General features: G+C 36.4%; 1 protein-coding gene across 4 annotated transcripts in view; it reads right to left on the bottom strand.

The window, feature by feature from the left end:
• PHF21A (PHD finger protein 21A) overlaps positions 1–18915 on the bottom strand; it is a 127638-nt gene that overhangs the window by 87493 nt on the left and 21230 nt on the right. For all 4 annotated transcript variants that reach the window (XM_008919792.3, XM_018082275.2, XM_008919793.3 and 1 more), the window contains exons 2-4: positions 9685–9725; positions 5832–5967; positions 1505–1537 (exon numbers count right to left, since the gene is read on the bottom strand). In XM_008919792.3, coding sequence (XP_008918040.1) covers positions 1505–1537; positions 5832–5885 — 87 coding nt within the window. In that variant the 5' untranslated portion in view covers positions 5886–5967; positions 9685–9725. The remainder of the gene's footprint in view (positions 1–1504; positions 1538–5831; positions 5968–9684; positions 9726–18915) is intronic.

Below are 18915 nucleotides of genomic sequence, written 5' to 3'. Positions count from 1 at the left end.
ATGAGCATCTCTACAAAGATGCACACAGGAAACAACTTTTACCAGGACTTTTTCTTTCCTACTAAAAATAAAATAAAACTTAAAAAAAATCTGTCCATTGTTTAAAACCAATGAAGCTCTACAGAAACATGACAGAAAAGCAAGTATTTTTTAATTTTTCTCTTTTTCCACTTTTTTTGTTCTCATTTACATCTAAACTTTTTACACTAGATTAAGCAGGTTCAGTGCTACATAGAAAAATTAAAACATAGGACTAATATCGTTACAGGTACTACATGCTCAGGGTATATTCCCTATTTCTATATTCCTCCATTCAACTCTGAAATGCATTACAATCTCAGCTTGTAGATACTCTTCTCCATTTCTAGCAAAACCAGATATTGCCAGTCATCCCCCTTTCTTTTAGATTCCACTTAATAATCTGGGATAAAAATGCATTAAGAGCATTGGAAGCAGAGACCAGGTTTACTCTTCCTGACTCTTGGAACTTTGCATGGCTGCTTGCAGCATGATCTCACTTTCAGCAGATATAAACTGAAAACAAACTGCTCTGCAGTCTAATTGTTAGCACACCTGCCCAGCGAGAAAGGGTAGCACAGACCTTACCTAAATCCCATCAGAATAAGGAAGTTCTAGAAAACAGATTTTCCAATATACCCTACTTCCAGTTCAACCCTCCCCATCAGGAGTCCAGCTACTTGACAGTTATTAAAAACTGTCTTCTTCACTGAGCTCAAAAAAAATATACATTCAGAAAAATTACAGGGCATTTACTAATGTATGGGGATGGGAGCATTTTAATAGCAAGCCTCAAGTGAGCTGCCTTTATCCCTCTCCTTAACATTTCAGACTGGTTTGAGAACTCCACAGAATTCCCCATTCAGCAGAGTGCTTAACTGCTGTAGAGTAAAAACCCAGTCACCTTACACAGTTACTGGAAAAGGGATAACTTCTGCTGTCTATGCAAGGAGTCTAGTTATCCAACCTCAGTAGCTCTGAAACTTCCCAAGGCCAAGTGCCCACTCTTTGGACACTACAGTGCTGGTAAGATACCTAAGACAGGCAATAAGGACATAGCCTTATGCTACATTATTTGAACAAAATTTCTTGGACAGAATATCCTCTCACTTCTTGTACCGTGAACCTTCTTATGTTCAAAAAAATAAAAAAGCTATTTCTAACAATGGCACCTTTTATAAAGAAGAGCTTCTAATAGAATCATAAACTTACTGCACATTTGAACGGCACCAAAGCCCACAAGGGCCACTTGATTTAAACCAATAAGGATACATATGAAGTAAAAACTCCATAATGGCAACAGTTTTGGTTTTGTTTTAAACTATCTAACAGTCATTGCTCCAAAACTTGTTCATAAGTTTTCTTCTAAACACTGTGTTAGCAAGAAAGAATGTGATCAAGAAATATCTAAAATTCTCAAGCTTCATGCACTGTTATTTCCTGCATTTTTAAAGCTAAATAATCCAATATAAAAATAAATAGTTACCTGTGGATCTTGCTTCATTTGGGCAACCAATTTCTAGAAAGAAAACAGATGTAACAATACAATGAAGGCTTCATTACAGATCTTGTTGAAGAGTTTAAAAGTATTTTTGAAGAACTTTTGTAAAAGCAAAATACTTAGTTTACAGCATTTCAATAGCAAGGCCTGGAGTCCAGTATTATATAATTTCCAAACCCATTCTTATTAATATAGTAAAACAACTGTACTAAGCCATCACTTCTGCTCCTCCTCAATAGCTCTTGAATAAGTGATGCTTTTTAATGACAATTTAAGCCAGCTGGGTAAGATAATCTAATAGCTGTGTCTCCTCTAGAACTGCTGCCTTCTTTGCTTGCAGTCACAAGAAACACAAATCACAGATAATCACTGCAGGCACAAAAGCTGTTTGTATATTCAAGAGCACAATGTTTCAAGTACTGTGGCTCCGCCTGTGTGTTGGCTCGGCTGGTACCAGATGGAAGACCCATGTTCAGAAGTATCTTTGCCACTTTTCTCCCTCAAAGAGAGATTGAGATCATTGTAGAAGAGATGCCCTCCACATCCACGGGAAAGCAGACAGATTGTTACCATTCACCATTCTTCCTCCTTCGCTTCCTTTAGGCAGCTGCAGGAGAATGCTGCCTATTGCTAAGCAAGAAAAAAGTCAGCGACGAAAAACAGAGCCCAGATTGAAGAGACAAGATAAACCAAAAATTCCCCATTTCTTTTTTGGTTACAACCACATTTATTCATCACATCACCATGCCCCTTCCACACATGCAAAGAATCATGTAAAGTCTCTACTTTCTTCTTCATTTACTCATCAGAATCAGGAAAAGGAGTGAAAAACAGAAGGACAAAGCAAGCAAGAAAAACACATGTTCTATTCCACCTTCATTGATACCACTCAGAGAATTCAGATTGTCAGCTAATTCTCTTTAAAAGTTTAATTCCTTTCATATCCTAAAAACTGTACTAAAAAAAAAAAAAAACAAAACAAAAAAAACCCAAAAGACCCGACACAAAGATAATTTTGCATCAGACCACAGGTTTACCTGCTGCATTTTCTAGTAGTAGCCATTAGCAAAAAACAGATGCATTAGCAGAGAGTCCATGCTGGACAAGCATGCAGCATTATTTCTCATCTTTCACAAATTTACATCTCTGACGTCTTCAAAGATTACATCTTAGGTTTAATAGCTTGTAGCACACATTTCTTTGATTTATCTGCCTTAATTACTTTTTAAACTCAGGAAAACACTCTAGATTCTGTGACAATAAGTTCCCAAGTTAAACTAAAGGACTCTTACGTAAAAGGATGACCTTTTTCTTTTGAATCTGTCTCCTTACAATGCAAGCATGAGAGACTAATACAATTACAGAAAACCAGAGTTGACTTGAGTCAAAAGGAGTTGGAAGTTGGACTCAATGATCCTTACAGGTCCCTTCCAACTCAGTATTATATGATTCTATGGCTGCTTCTCTATTCAGCTTCTTCCTACATTTTTTCCACAACACATATTCATCTATCACTCATCACTTCTTCAGATGAGAGTCTCCTCATGCACAAATCATTCCATTGCTTTGTTCACTCTTGGCACGCTTCCCTGTACTTCTCTAGTTTGCCTCTGTCATCTGGAGACAAAGTTTAAAACTGCATGCAATGTTCAGGTACTCTGTACTGCAAGAACTCCCTCCACTGTCCTAACTGCCAATTCACAGCCTGCTATTGCAGCTGTAAAACTGAACCTGTTTTTCCAAAGTGCATCACTTGGTATTTATCTAAGCTGAGCATTATTGTTTCGTCATGCATTCAGCGTCACAGGCACACTCAGCTTATTTTTCCTTGCTGCTTCCTGCCACATTAGAATTTGACAAGTAACAGATCTGTTAGTTTTTATACAAAGTGCTCCTGCAGACACAGTCGTAAGACAATACAGTCAGTACTGTAAACTGTTCACAAGGCATTGCTAAATTTATGAATCACAAAACATTGCATCATGCAATCCTAGGGAAAAAAATATCTTCTTTTGCACTAGCCACAAGCACAAGTTAAATTTTAGATATTTTAAAACATACTGATCTTTCTGGTATGAAATAAGGAAAATTATGGTTTAGGTTCTTTCCCCACATCAGTTCAAGGAATCATCCACAAAACCCAATCCTTCTGTAAGAATAGCTAAATATAACTTCTTTAACACCTCTTGTGATCAAAACTATGAAGAGCAGACTGCTTCAAAATAACCTTAATTAAGTCAACACAGTAGCAGAATGAAGTACTTAGATTAGATGCATTTCTTCTCAGGACAATCAATATAGCTTTGACATTGAAGCTATTTGAATATTCAAGTTGTATTACACTGATATAGCAAGTGATCTGGTCAGATGTCATTCATGGAGGATTCTCTGTGAAAATGAAACCAAAAAAGTAGCTTTTTCTAAACAACACAACACTTCCTTTGGGTCCTTACTGGTAGTTTAAGACTCACTTTGCCAAAGCAGCATTTTGAAAGCTTCAGACAGTTCTGGAGGTGAAATAGAATAGGCAGGAAACAAGGAGCTATTCCACAAAGAAAACCACAGTCATACTGAACATCACTTTGTACAGCCATGGAAGCAGTCACAAGCAGTACACTGCATCAGGAACCTGGGAGGCTTTGACCACAGTGCTGAGCTGAACTCCGTACAGGATCACAGACACCCGTGACCACTTGCAATGGGACAAAAAACCCTGACTGTATGAGTGTTGGCAAGCTTTTCTAGAGAGTCCTCAGAAAAAGAAATACTAGCTAAGTAAAAGATGACAAGAGACACTGCTCCATAAATCCTGAACAAAAAGAAGGGATATACTGTATCTCTTTAGGTTACAAAATTCAAAGCTATGCAAGAAAGTTCAAGCATTTCATTGAAGATTTCTTTTTTTTGTGCCAAAACTAGTTTAATTTCTATCAGTGTCCATTTGACAACAACAGTTCACAAAAGTTTACTCAAGCACTCAACATGCCGTTGCCAGTGTTATTTTCCATCATAAACATATACTTGTTCTTAGCCCTAATTATAGAAATATATGGCATCTTGAATTAAGACAACTTTTTGATATAATGGCTTTTCTAGTTTCACCAACTAAATTTAATTAAAGTTTATTTCAGTTCAGAGCTCACTTTTAATGAGGACTGGGCAAAGCTAAAGCAAACAGGGTCAAAAAAAATTTAAGCTGTTAAAAGAAGTCTTTTTGGACATATTCCAGTCTTCATCCCTGTTCAGCACTGTCATTATGAACAGATGCTAAACATTATTCAAAATTCACAGTCTTAAAATTTTGGGTTAGCTTAGGCACAAGAGGTAAACACTGTTATACAAACACAAGTAAGAATAGCGTTCTGATCGCTTTACAGAAGATAACACTTGAAAAAATTACTTACTGGTCTCAGATATTTCTATGTCTGCAGCAAAATAGCATGGGTAATTTCTGAACTTCCTTACCCCCATAACAAGACTTCATTGTTTGAATGCAAGGGCCTTGGAAGTTTCTGAAGAGAGCAAAATACTCACCTCTAGTTCCGGAAATCCATCTTTGGCTTTCTCAAGTTTTTCTCCCTAGCTGTAAGTTTTATTTTGTTAAAGCAGACATAGTTCATTTTAATAATTCACCCATTTGAGTTCTTGCAATCTGCTCATCATTGCATCAAGAACACTTTTTAGACAAGTCACCAAATAATAAGGAAACATTTCCCAAATTTTATATGATGGGTTAAACTGATCAGTGCAACTTATGATACATTTTTTTAATCCACTGTGTAACAGTTGTGAGTTTCAGATATCTGGAGAGCTCCATGAATACTTGGAGAACTGTGTTTAGAAAAGGATTCATTGATAAATTTAACATTTCAAATTGACAGCTACTCTGTGTCTATGGCTGTAATAATTTTGTCCCAAGAATATGCATATGTCCTCTTACATTTGCTAAATTAGGTTTTATTATTATTATTTCTAATATTTCCTCAACTGAATACTGCAGTTGGCTTCAGAACATTAGAAAAACCTTTCAGATAGAGGCTGCTGAATGTAGAGTTCTCAAAATGTTTTTATTACTGCTACAAAATATTAAAAAAAATCCCCACCCACAGATTGATATGTAGATTTTTCACATTTGCTAAAAAACAACAGGTGGTGGGGTCAAAATGCAGAGTATAAAATTCTTAAGTATTTTGAGCTTATAAAACAATTATTACTATAGTTGTAGTGCTACTGCTTAATGCTCCCATTAGTAGCCAGCAATACTAATGCTGCTATTACTTGAAAGTCTAAAGCAAGAAAGAATACAAATTACCTGGTGAACCTGAATTTCCACTTTCAGAGCCTCCTGTAGAGTCTGCAGCTCCATTCTCTACCTTCTCCACTTTTTCTAAAAGTGTCTTTGCTGATTCCAGTGCCTTTAGTTTCTGGTTCCCTCTTTAACACCAGTCCTATAGAAAAAAAAAGGTTTTGTTTTGGTTTGACAATTTGAAGAAAGGAGATTATAACAGAGTGGGAATTCAATAGTGAACTACATTCAAATGCAGCTTTCTACCCTAAACACAGTCAGTCTATGGAACACGAGAAATCTACAGGCTCTACAAAATGCCTGCCTTGGAGTCATTTAGCCAAATTTGTTACTTCCCACATATCCCAAAGTTGACATACTTTGCCCCTTATCTTAGTTTGCAGGCAGCTATTTCCTATCAATATCCTATTGCAGTTGCACATTAAATCAGAAAATTTAACTACTGAGAATGTTTTAAAAATCTGTGTAGATGCAAACATATTCCGAAGACTAAAATTCTGCAACCCAAATTGTTAAATTCAATGTACTGCATTAACACACTTCCATGATACTGTAGAGTTGTTCTTGGATGGGACAGTGTGCATGCAATTTGATAGAACAACATTAATATATTAATAAGCTACTGCCTAAAGTTTGTGTTGACTTAGTCATTTCAGTTGAAATCTGTTCTGAAGGACCATAAGATTCAGATAAAGCAGCACAAGACTTTTTCAAAATTAATTTTAAAATCCTTTTCATCTTGGAATTCTACTTTTAGATCACAACTATGAGTTTACCATCTCCACTTGTACTACAAACAAAGTAATGCCCCCAACCTCTGACATAGAAAAGCATTATCAGACATATTTCTAAAAGCCTAGAAAGTTGGACAAGAGATTTTTGTTCAAAAATGCATTAAAAGTATCAGCTTCTGAAACACAATTAAGATTCCCATATGCTCAAATCATAGTAGAACCTACATAAAAACCATCTATAAATACATAGATAGAAGCCATTGGAAAACATTATATAGCAATCCTTTTAGTCACTTTTCCATCCATAATTAAAGAATTTCTGTAATGTTAAAATCGTTCCTTTTTTTATTTTTTGCAACTTGCTCACAATTATTGCACAGGTATTGTTGCCAACTCAGAGGCCTTCATAACCAGACTACAAGATTTTCAAAAGGATACTGACAGTTTAGATTAGACATGTAGGCTGTAAAAAGAGAGTAATTCCCATAAGTTTAAGACTTTATGTTGTCTCAGTACAGTAAACTGAAGTGCTGGACAACTTTGTGCATTCCTGAAAATAAAAAGGTTGAGGGTGTGTGTTTTGTTTTGTTTATTTAAATTAATCATTTCTCTTTTCAAAAAGAAATATATTACAAAAAGAGAAGACTATAAAGGGGGTTTAAAAAGCATTGTATTTATATAGCTCATTCTTTGTCAGTGCTGTCTGCTGTTAGCTTAAAGTTACGTATTTAAATAACAAAGGCCTGATCAGACTTTCTAGCCAACACATGAAATGACCTGCTGCAAGGGCCTCTCCCACATGTGACACAGATGAGCAAAACCAGCTGCCTTTGCAGCACTACTCTATAAAATTGTAATTTGTATCAAGGGATACATGGAAATTACATATAGTTCCCTGACCTATTACCACAAACAGTAATGAGAAAACAGAATCCCGGATTATTACTTCCACTCACTGACAAGAATAATGATAGCATGCTTTAAGTCCCTACCACTGCAGTTTCAAAAGAAACTATGCTTCAGAAAACCACGTGGGAGATTGGTTAATGAAAACTGGAACCCACTGCAGAGAAAAGAAGTCTTTCATGAGCCCTGGAAACTTGATTTTGGGGTAAAGACACAGGTAGGTATGGCCACAGTTTCTTTCTCAGTGTGTCTTCAACAAATGAGAAGGCACACATGATGAACAGTTTATATCACTCTGTAACTACATGCCAACTATAAAGTTAAGTGCAGAACAGTGGAAGAGACAGTTATCTCAACTGACAATAATATCCATCATTTTAATACATGTAACTGTAAAGTCCAATACTAGTTCATGGCAAAAATGACATAGTACCTCTGTAAATAAAAATATAAAGATTGAGTAATTACTATTAATGCACAACTTCATTTGACAGATAGAAATTGTAGTATTGATGGTACATAAAAGTTAACCCAAGCTAATTGTATCTATGCCTTGAACAACTAGAAAGATTTTTCAAAATTATTTTTTTAAGGGGTTTAAGAAAAAAGTGACACTGCTTTGCAGAAATAAGTGGTTGCTTAGCCTAGTCGAGTGTATAGGGGTATAGAACAGATGTATTTCATTTAAAAGTTTGGTCAAGTTGCCAAATTCTGAATATGAAATATATACAGTTGTTTCCATCTGGAACACGCACTTATAGCTTCCCTCCCCAAGTAAGAATAACTATCCAAAGTTATCCCTGTCCAGAATTCCCCTCAAGTACCTTACACACCCAGTGTTAAACAACCAATATAAAGAAAGAAAAAAAGTGATCATTCCTTACATCCAGTAATACCCAGACTGTATTTTTTCTGGTTTACATAGAATAACATAGAAATATCTATCAGGGCACCTGGTTAAACATTGCTCACACTTCCTTTGAAAGGAGGTACAGAACTATATAAGCAAGTGGTTACACATTTTACAAGTGCACATATCTTCAGTATTTTTGAAATTTTATTCTTTTAGACTGAACCTCAAGGGAAGATTTAAAAACTTAAGTCCAGTGGCATTATAAACTACCTACAATACCACATTCAAAGAGGTATAAAACCACCTCTGGATTAATCATAAAGCATAGTGCATTTTCCACTTTACTCTTACGACAGTGGAATTATTTTAATTAAAAAGCTTGTAGATGACCGAAATTGCATGGATGGGTTGGTCGGCAAAAATCCTTCATTTCTTCAGTTTTTAAAGGAAAACATGCAAATTCTTTATTTAATGGCAGAACCAGTGATTTCCAAAAGGAAAGCAGAGGACTGACAAGTTCATGCATCTCTTGTACATCCAGATATACTTCCAAGTTTCAGCCAGAAAGAACACTGAGAGCAAGAGGTAAATTCACCATTTTTTGGATGGATTTCAACAACTGGAGGCGGCAGCAGTCCTCCATTCAACTTCTTGCTGGCATTCCTTTGTTCCCAATAACCAGTTATTTCTTAAGTGGTTGCTTCAAGACTTGAACATACTCAGAAAAGTACCCCAATGCACTGCATTTGGTAGCACATGTTTATAGACTACTTAAATATTCAGAGACTGAATGAAACCTTAAGCTCTATAATAATCACATAAGTGCATTTACACTTCTCTGTTATCTCAATTAAATAAAATCCACATCAGAATCTAAACTATCACAATGCTATTTAAACTATGGCTCTTTTGGAAGCTACACTAGAAACACATCTGATATTTATACAAACAAAGGCAGGACACACACAAAAGCCATGAATGCCTTCTGTGTGTATGCAAGGTCTCTAAGTAACTTAGAATTTTAGAGAGAAGCCTTTCTGCACAAAAAACCCCTTTAAATAAATTTGGGGGTCACATTACACAGAAAAAAAACCCCAAACCGTAACATTATTATTTTTGAGTAGATGAATTTAAATGTCCCTTGTACTTAGAAACCCCTGGGCCCAAATATCAGTCCTACACAGATTTTATTTATAAGACTGAGGTTTCCATCAGTAACATTTACTTTTTAAGATTTAATTTATGAATACAAGAATAGATAGGATTTCAGTTTCAGTAAGCATCAAACTTTTCCAGAAATGGATGCCAGCTCTTCATATCATCTATTCTTAGGTAAGCCATTTTAGCCCTAGGAAGAAGTACTTACCAGTTTTGAGTAAGTTATCCCTTTCAGCTCTTCACTCTCTCCTACGAAAGAAAAACAGCAACAGAAAAAAAGATTATTACATAAATTTTAACTACAGTTTGAAACAGAAAAAGAAATTCAAATATCTGGAAAGTTGGAAGGGTTGTTGAGGTTTTAGGAGGGACTTTTTTGTTTGTTTTTTCTTGGGGAGCGGGGTTGGTATTTTTTTTTTTTAAATGCTGAAGCTAACTAGAAAACATCAGTTGGAAAGAAAATCTGTTTGACATGGTAGGGAAAACCAAGGAGACTTACAATTCCAATCTGGATTAAAATACAAACTATTACTGTCATTAGGGGGAGAACAGATTATAGGTACAAGTTTTTCTAATTCTGTGCAAGGCCAGTGTCCTCCTCCTGTGGAGGACAGACTTTCACTTTATCACATTTATTAAGATCTGAATCACAAGCCTGGTCAGTTGCCACAGCTAAACATGACAAGATTACCCACCTTAGACATCTGCCCACCACCTCTGCCAGAGGATATACCAACAGAACAAATATGGTAGAGCAGGTGGCACAACAGCACAGTCACTAGAGCTCAAACCCCGAGTACTAATGTAAACTGAAATCAACAGCAGTTTAAGCTAACATAGTAGGCCATGAAGTGTGGAGGCTGAGAAGATACACTGTCCATTACAATGCCTGCATCACAGGAAGAATATTTAGTAGCATAGCAAGGTAGTACCTCTTCAATCATCCTCATATGAATCATAAAATACTCATGAGCCAGAGTTCTAGAAAGATAGTCACAATATAAATGATAACTCATTGCTTAATTACTTTGCCTGATGCTAAAAAAAAAAGCCTCTAAAATACTCCCAATTTTCTAGTAAAATACTAGAATATTAGCATATTTTAAGCTTCAACTGCACAGCTAACAAGACCTTTGCATATATGTTTTTATTCACACACAAGTCATCACAGGGCTGAAGTTCAAGGGCCAGCCTTATGAAAAGATACAGCAGTAGAAATGCCACATAATTATCTCTCGCTCATTGGAGACCAGCACAAGTGAAGGAGTTTCCATTTACTAACCAGCAGAACTGTGTGCTGATGAACACTGAGAACAGAAAACAGGAAGCCTACTGATGACAGAGACTGTATTGTCAGTCTCCTAGTCTCAAATTTTATTGTGCATTTTGAACACAATATTACGAAGATGTTTAATTTTAGAGCAATTCCAGGTTAGTTTACACAATATCCAACTGTTAACATGGCAGGTTATGAACTTTGGAGTATGGACTATTTTGAGGTTATATTCACTCTGGGTGCTAGAGAATTTCAAATACTCTCATTGTTGAGGGTGCTGAAGAGACAGGTATGATTCTCAAACTCTAGTTGTTTCTTTTTTGATATTAAAATCTTACTTGTCACCTCCACCTCCCACTATCAATCAGCTATTTAATTGGTCCGAAAATCCACAGACTATGCTTTTTCATTATGCAATCATTACCTGTCCCTCTTCAACAAACAATTACAACTATATGCCCATGCTATTAATAAAATAATAATTTAAAATAAATCTCACTGCTGTAGATGACTGACTTTGGAAAGCTAAAGAAAACAGTCTGTACTACACATCCACAAATGCAGCCTTAGAATAAACAAACATGATTTTTATATAAAAAAGAAAAATATCAATTTACTTGTAGCACAAGTATATGGAAACTGATGAGAAAGCTGTCATTTAAAAATAACAGCAACTGTTCCCCCCTACGTAGAGACTCACCTCCATAGTAGGACCCCAGCTTCATCAAGCTGGAAAAAAACCTGCACAGTAACAAACCTTCAGATTGCATTTAACCACTCTGAAGGGCTGCAACCCCAGACTGAGAACCCAGGGGCTCCCAAGGACAAAGTTAGGAACACCAGGAGTTGAAACGTGACTATCTGAATGAATTACTCTGTTGCCTTGGAGAAGTCACTTAGAGAGGACCTAGACAGGGAATGGAAATACATTTGCATCCTTTTCCGTACGTAATTTATTACAGGCTTTTTCTTAAGAGTTTAGAACAGGTTAATGTTTGAAAGTCAAACCTCTGGCAACACAAAATACCTTAATTCTGCCCTCCTGCAGGTACAGTATTTTTACTGACATCTCTGCCTCATTTAGTAGAGGACAAGCTTGAAGAATAAGGCATCAGTTGAATACTTCTTTTCATTCTGAGCTTTCAGTTTGCATACTTTTTTAAACTCAATGTCTAAGCTCTACAACAAATAATTGGTTTCTTCATAAGCAGCACACTAAAGAGAGCCATAGGAAAACTTGTGCCTGATACAGGTAAGTTTTCTTAGATAGGGAATTGAGACAGAAATGATGAACAAACACCCACAGTTGGTAACTCCAAGCATCTTAAACAGACTTAAGTTTTCAACTACTCTTAACATTTTTATAGTAGAGAACAGCATATGATGAACTAAATCTGTAGCTTTGGTGAATACTGGGAACCAACATGGAAATAGTATTAATGAAAAATACAGCACATAGAGCAGCACATAAAGTCTGCTCTATAGATGAAATTATTTCCTGTTCACAGCAAGAGTACATACAGTAACTCACACTGCCTCTCTCTTCTCTCAATAAAACACATTAGAAAGTTAAGACTAGACAGCTCACAATCACTCATATCCACAGAGAAGTCTGAAGAGTTTAGCATTATGCAGGGTTTCTTAACAAAAACTTCAACAAGCAGAAATGTTCACAAAATCTCAGCTATCAAATTTACTGAGGCAGCCTTTTGAAAGCTCTAGAAATATGTGCTGTAAACTGTTCAAGGCAGGAGTCTGAAAGGTTCAGATTATTACAGGATATTCTGCAGTTTTTGGGTGTTTTTTTTAAACCCCAGCTCTGGGAGTCATATTAAGAGCACTGCCTTCTTCCCAAAATATACATGTGATCTGTGACCTGAAGAACAGCTTGAGTAATGCTTACCTCAATCAAAATTAGCATTAACCAAATAAAATTCCGATGTTTTAGAAATATATTTCTGTTAGGAAGATTGATTGTTGACAATCTGATGTTACTCCTACTAATATCAATATTACTAACAGGAAAGGCAGATTGAGATATACATACACTTACAGTAGTAATACCCACTCCAGACCCCAAAAAAGGCTCTTAAACTTTTAAAGAATTCTATATAACTTATGTAACAAAAAATAAACCACCATTACCAAAACATCATATCCTGCAGATCAACTTTAAGTTTTTTGTTGAGGTTTGCAAATAAGGAGAAAAGTTACTCATTTCACGGACTTGTTACAAAAACAAAGATCTCAAAACTACTTTTATGTTTAAAGCTTGGCAGCCCCTGAGAACACTAGAACACATGGTGGTGAAAACATTTTAGCATACAGCACCTGAAGGTTTAAGACTATTTAAATGCTAATTATCTGTATATTAAGATGTCTAGTTATAACTTATTATTACCTTTAAGTTACACAATAAAGCTTATGCTACTGTAACCAGTGACTTGTTTGGAAAAAAATGGGAAAAATTAATTGTCACATGTAGCCATTTTTTCTTAGCTTTTTTCCTAACTCCAGAAGCTAGCACACATTTGCTGTCAGACCACGGAACTTTATACGTTCATATCACATTACAATATTTAATTATTTTTTATTTTTTGCCAATAGGACCTTGGCCCTGTTCAATGCACAGGATGAACTCAGACAAAAAAGGACTAATTGCTGTGCATAGGCAATTTTAACCCCGATATTCTTTCACATTTCAGAGCATTGCTTGAAAATGTTAAGGGTAAAGCATTAATTTAAAAAGTGAAACTAGGCTGAGGGGGTTTTGTGTAAAATACACCACACACAGAATGGATTCCAAGTTTTTTCTCTGGACTTTTGTTTTAAGATGTTAACTCCTCAAAGCAACAACTCTCCTTTCCACATTTGAAAGGCATCCTGTATGTAGAGAGCACTCTATCAGTATATTCTAGGAAAACAAGTCATAGCAGTTACTTTACTGTGATTTTCAAGTCAGAAATGAAACAACTCGTATTCCGTAAGAGGATGGATTTCTGCAGTCATAAGAAAAAGACTAAAAATAGTCCAAACAGGGGGTGTATACAAGCTATTTCAAATTTCATTACTATAAGGTTCATGTTTCAATGACCATAGTTAGCAGTAGCCATGCTGCTGCTTCTGTGATTAAAAAAAAAGCCTTTTGTGTGCCAGTGCACGGAATCTGATCTTCCTGTTGTGCTGCAGCTGGGAGAACTCCCAGTCAGCCCCAGTAACACATGCCAGGCTAGTGTTAAAGGGACCAACAGGACTGCCCAAGATAACAGACTCGAGCACACACAGGTGTACCAGCCACCCCTTCCAGTTTGTCACCCGTATAACTCCTTTATAACTGCACTCTATTCCTCTTTCCCTATCCCCACACAGTACTGGTACATAACGTCCACTAAAGAGTTACCAAGGAGCCTGGATTTTCTACCTATGCACGCAGGCAACTTATAGGATTCAAACTACAGGCTTCAATTCTGCCACCAAGTTCCTTTGGTTGCCATAATTAGCCATGAAACAAATGCAATTTGGAGTTTAAGACACCAAAGTTGATTTCACTTGGGGATAGATTGTTTCACCTTCTCTGAAACACTTTCTAGACCCTCAAACTAAGTTTAAATAAAAGTGTGTGACACCATCATTTACTGAAGCAGTACTATATTTAACATATAGAAAATGAGCTAAAAGACTCATTACTGTTCAAAAGACCATCCCTAGTGTAAAGATAAAACCATTGCACAATCTGCTTTTTAAAATACCGGCCGACGCTCGCCATTGCATCAAACACACAAACAGAAGATGATTACCTTCTTAGCTCTGCTTGTCCTATGACTACAGCTCTGTTGGGCATCAGTAACTCTTCCTGAATGCACTCTTCCCTAGCATCTCAGGGGTGAGATGGGGGATGAGATCACACTCTCAGCAAAATGATAAACCACATTTGGCCTAGTGGAAAGTTAGCATAAATATGTTTTAAAATCTCGGGATCGTCTCTCTCACCTGAGCAGTTTTAAGATATGTGGCTTTGCACTTTTTACCTGAGCACAAACCCCTCTTCTTTGCAGAGTCTTAGCACATTTCTTGAATCAGAGAAGCCTCTCTAAACTATGACCACTAGTAAGCCTGGCAGAAGTTCTTCCTGACTTTACAGCAAGGGCTCAATGTATTCCCTATCTAATCTGACATTCATAAAGTCACCAGCAGTAAAATTCTCCTTTTTCTACCCAGAAACCACTGCATGGGGATGTTTTACAGCACTGTTGCATTCAGAAGTTCTAGTACTGCAGACAGAGAAATATGAAGGACACCATTAAGCCTCACTTTGCTCAGGAAGTTATTATTCATCAGTTTTTAGAAAAACAAAAAATCACCTCCTATGCAGAGTAGCTAAATTCTTGCTCATATAAAAAAGTTGTATGACTTGAACTTGTATTTTAGTGAATTATTTTATTATTTAGAAGAACTGTTAATCTATACATACAGTAAGAGAACCCCCAGTCCTAATTACGTCTGTAAGTTTATGCTTTACTAACAGTGCAACAGTAAAGTTTCATATTTGAAGCAGGAAGCTAGGGAATTTTTTTGCAAAATCAAAATGCAAATGATGTAAAGATATAAATCAGTGAAAGTCAGTTTAGTACTTGTTTCTAAAAATTTTTTGCCACATTACTCCACATTTCATAAAGTTGCTGGAAATGTGGATTGTTTGCGGTTTTGGTGTTTTTTGGGGTTTTTTTTGGTTTGCTTTTAAAAACATTGTTTATCAATTAAATTTCAAAATCATGTCAGTTAATCTGTTAAGTCTTAAAACTGTAATTTTTCTTTTTTAATTATTTTCAATTTATTTACAAAGTACTGCTGTGAGGGGAAAAAAAGACAGAAGGTCAACAGAAAACACAAAGAGCTGTCCCCTCCTAGCTATACTAGTCCACTGTTTGGTGTCAAAATTTCTAAGGGAAGTAAAGGGAAGATATTCTAAGATTGGTGGCTTACGGAATTTTTTTTAATAGTATGCCTAGCTAAATCAGTTCATTAACCTCCACTGCTCTTAAGGTATGCAAATTTCTCAGTCCAGTCACTGAGAAGTTCCTGCCTTCCTTTTATACTTCAGAGACAGAGGACTACTTGGGGAAATGGAGGGGAGAGGGAGTCGCAAGGAAGAACACACACAGTAAATCCTAGTAATTGATTTAATAACTGAAGATACAAGGAACAAGAAAAAATTAAGAAAACTCTACCCCAGTACCCATTAAAGTAATTTTTCCCCCTCAGATTCCATTAAGAATGGAGGGATCTCTGAATTCTTGTTTTATTCTTTTAAACACGAGGAGAAATTTCTTATTGACTGCCAAACTCTTTCTCCCCTTGTAGCAATCCACTATCTTGGAAAGAACTAGCTTGTAGGAATGATGCATTAGCGAGGCAGAAGTACTTTAAGAGTTTTGGGAAGAGGTCCAGAGTACAAAAGGAGATGATCTGGGTAGTGCTGTAAGACTGCAGGCATGAAATGCAAAACGAGCTACCTCTGACTACCACTGGAAGTGCAGGAGAACCTCGGGTATGTGCACGTCCCCTGCTGGTACTGAGTATTCTTTAAATTTTATCCATCTGCGAGAGACGTTCAGAGGACAAAAAAGGTTTCAGAAGAGCAGCCTGCGCTTCAACCACACCGCAGTGACAGTCAAGGACAGCCTCGGCCTTCCATTTCCGAAAGGAAAGAAGCGCTGTTACCGCAGTCGGCCAGCAGGGGGAAAAATGCCAAACGAGTGGGGAAAAAAAAAAGTTAAAAGAGCGAGACACTAAAAGATGAGGAACAGAATTAACCAAACATACACATATCCTCAGTAGATATAAAAAGAAAATATTCTTCTCCTGAAGAGAGGAAGCAGGATAAATGAAGTGTATATGACTCAAAGCATTCTCCCAGGCTTTAGAGAGGAAACAGTAAAAGTGTTAGTCAAAAACACAAGCCAGCAAAAGCAAGTTTTCAGTTTCATGTTAGTACACAGTGACTGCAAATCAATTAACGTTTTCTTAAATCTAGTGTTTCAGTGTAAAGCAAAGTATTGTGACTATACAACTGAGAGAACTAAGCTGAAAGAATATGAATTTTTAAAGGACTATCCAACATGAATGTATGAACTAATTAATTTAAAATGAACACATATATTCTAGAAAATCATTCTGCATTACAGAAGTCTTCATGTTACATTTATACAGAATCCCAAGAGTCTGGACTTTTTTGTCTGAAGATATTTCAGAGTAGTAGGGCTCCGATTAGAGACCCTGTTTTTCTTTCTAGCTTATAAATATTATCTGTACACCATTTTCATGCTTACAAAGTATAGTGAAAACTACTTAAAGGAAGTGTCAGTTAAGTGAATAAATTCACGTTAAAACATTTTGATGAAGGACAACTTGCATACAACAAACAAGAAACAGAAACAACCACACAATGCATTTTAAATTTAAGAAATGAAAAAGCAAAATGTGATAATTTGTTGAACAAAGAAATGTAACATGCATTTACAATGAAGAAAAAAGACCAACCCTGCAATCATAAGAACTTTCTGTTTAAAATATCAATGGCTAAGAACCACAAGGAGCAGCAGCAAGATTTTCATTGACAGAGTCAGGGAGATTTAGCTATGCAAGCTTCTGCTGATGTTACCTTCCACAAATATCAGACAGAGGCCAGGTACACATGTAATAACAAACGTCTAAAAATGCAGATGAATTGTGATAAGCGATTATATAGTGGGGCACCTTACAACAACAGGTAATCTTTTATAGTTCCTTATAAAGGTCTTTCAAAATCAGATGCTGTACTTTCAGCAGAGCTCTTTTCTCAATGTCTCCATGAAACTTCCTAAATAACAGTTTTTTAAGCATGCACAAGGAAAGATTAGACTAACAGTACATCAAGAGACTTAAGTGAAGCCCAGTTTTGCTAACAGTTTATATTTCTACCTCCAGCTTCTTCACTTGCATTTAATTTACCCTGCAGCTGGAACACTCACAGGCAGCTAATCTATCTGACCAAGGCACTCTCCTTTACATTCTCTTCCAGCCTGAGGTCCTACCACAAGCAGTCCCCACTTTTTCGGGGGGAGGGAGGTGGGGGTGGATGAGGGAGTATCACACTCCACAAAAAGCTGAAGTAATTCACAGATTGGTCAGGGGAACATCAAGCACAAGCTTAAGCAGTAGAAGCACTGTGCTAGCAGCAGAAGGGAGACTTTCAGCAGTCACTGAGTTCCAGTGAGCTGCACTGGGTACAAGACTGAGCACTTTGCTGATTCTTTCTAACTACAGCAATCAAGAAGTGACCTTTCATTTTCCCTACCTGGCCAGAAGTTTGGCTTGTAAGTTATGCTTTCAGCGACAGTCACATAGACGTGTCCTCTTCATTTTGAAACTGGAAGACCTACAGAACTACTGGGGAAACAGATGCACCTGAGTTTGGCAGTCATCTGAATTCTGTATGTTCTGCTTGTTACTCAGGCAGAATAGAAATCGCTGTTATTTTCTGTGTGTCTCACTACAGCACAGGTGTTCTTTAAACACTAAAATTAAACCAACCTATGCTGGTCTTGCCATGGGTCAACTTTCATGTCAGTATACTGGAGCAGACCCTTGTCCACACTGTCTGACACAGTTCTTACAATAAACTGAACTCTTCAATTTAATTATTTTAGCACATGCATTAAAAATAAACCATTTAATTTATATAAAGTACAGGAGCATAAACTTGAAAATTATCTGGTTATGTACATTCTTGTGTTCTGTATTTTACAATACTGAAAAATATGTATAATAATACAGGAGTTATCTTATGTAGAGTTTCTGTTTTAACAGGAGGTGAGATGCTCAAAATGAGAAACTATACGTAAAGTCTTACCTTTGCAACACTACAGATCGCTTGCTTTAATGTTAGGCTTCTAAATAATTGCCAGAAGACAATATGAAAATTATTTACTAGTAAACAGATTACAAAAATGTCAAAAGTATCAAAAGAACAATTGTTTGTTTCTTAATCTGTCTTCAGATTTTATGAACAAGATGAAAAAGGTAATGCTTCTCACCTGCTAGAAATGAATTTTTTTCTAGAAAGAATACTGGCAATTTAATTTCACAAAGTTCTACGTAATGTAAAACAGCCTCGGACTCCTG

This window comes from Manacus vitellinus, unplaced genomic scaffold, assembly GCF_001715985.3.
Source record: "Manacus vitellinus isolate BGI_N305 unplaced genomic scaffold, ASM171598v3 scaffold_6_pilon, whole genome shotgun sequence".
In the NCBI taxonomy this organism is placed as follows: Eukaryota; Metazoa; Chordata; class Aves; order Passeriformes; family Pipridae; genus Manacus; species Manacus vitellinus.
This window is presented reverse-complemented; position numbering and strand designations above follow the sequence as displayed.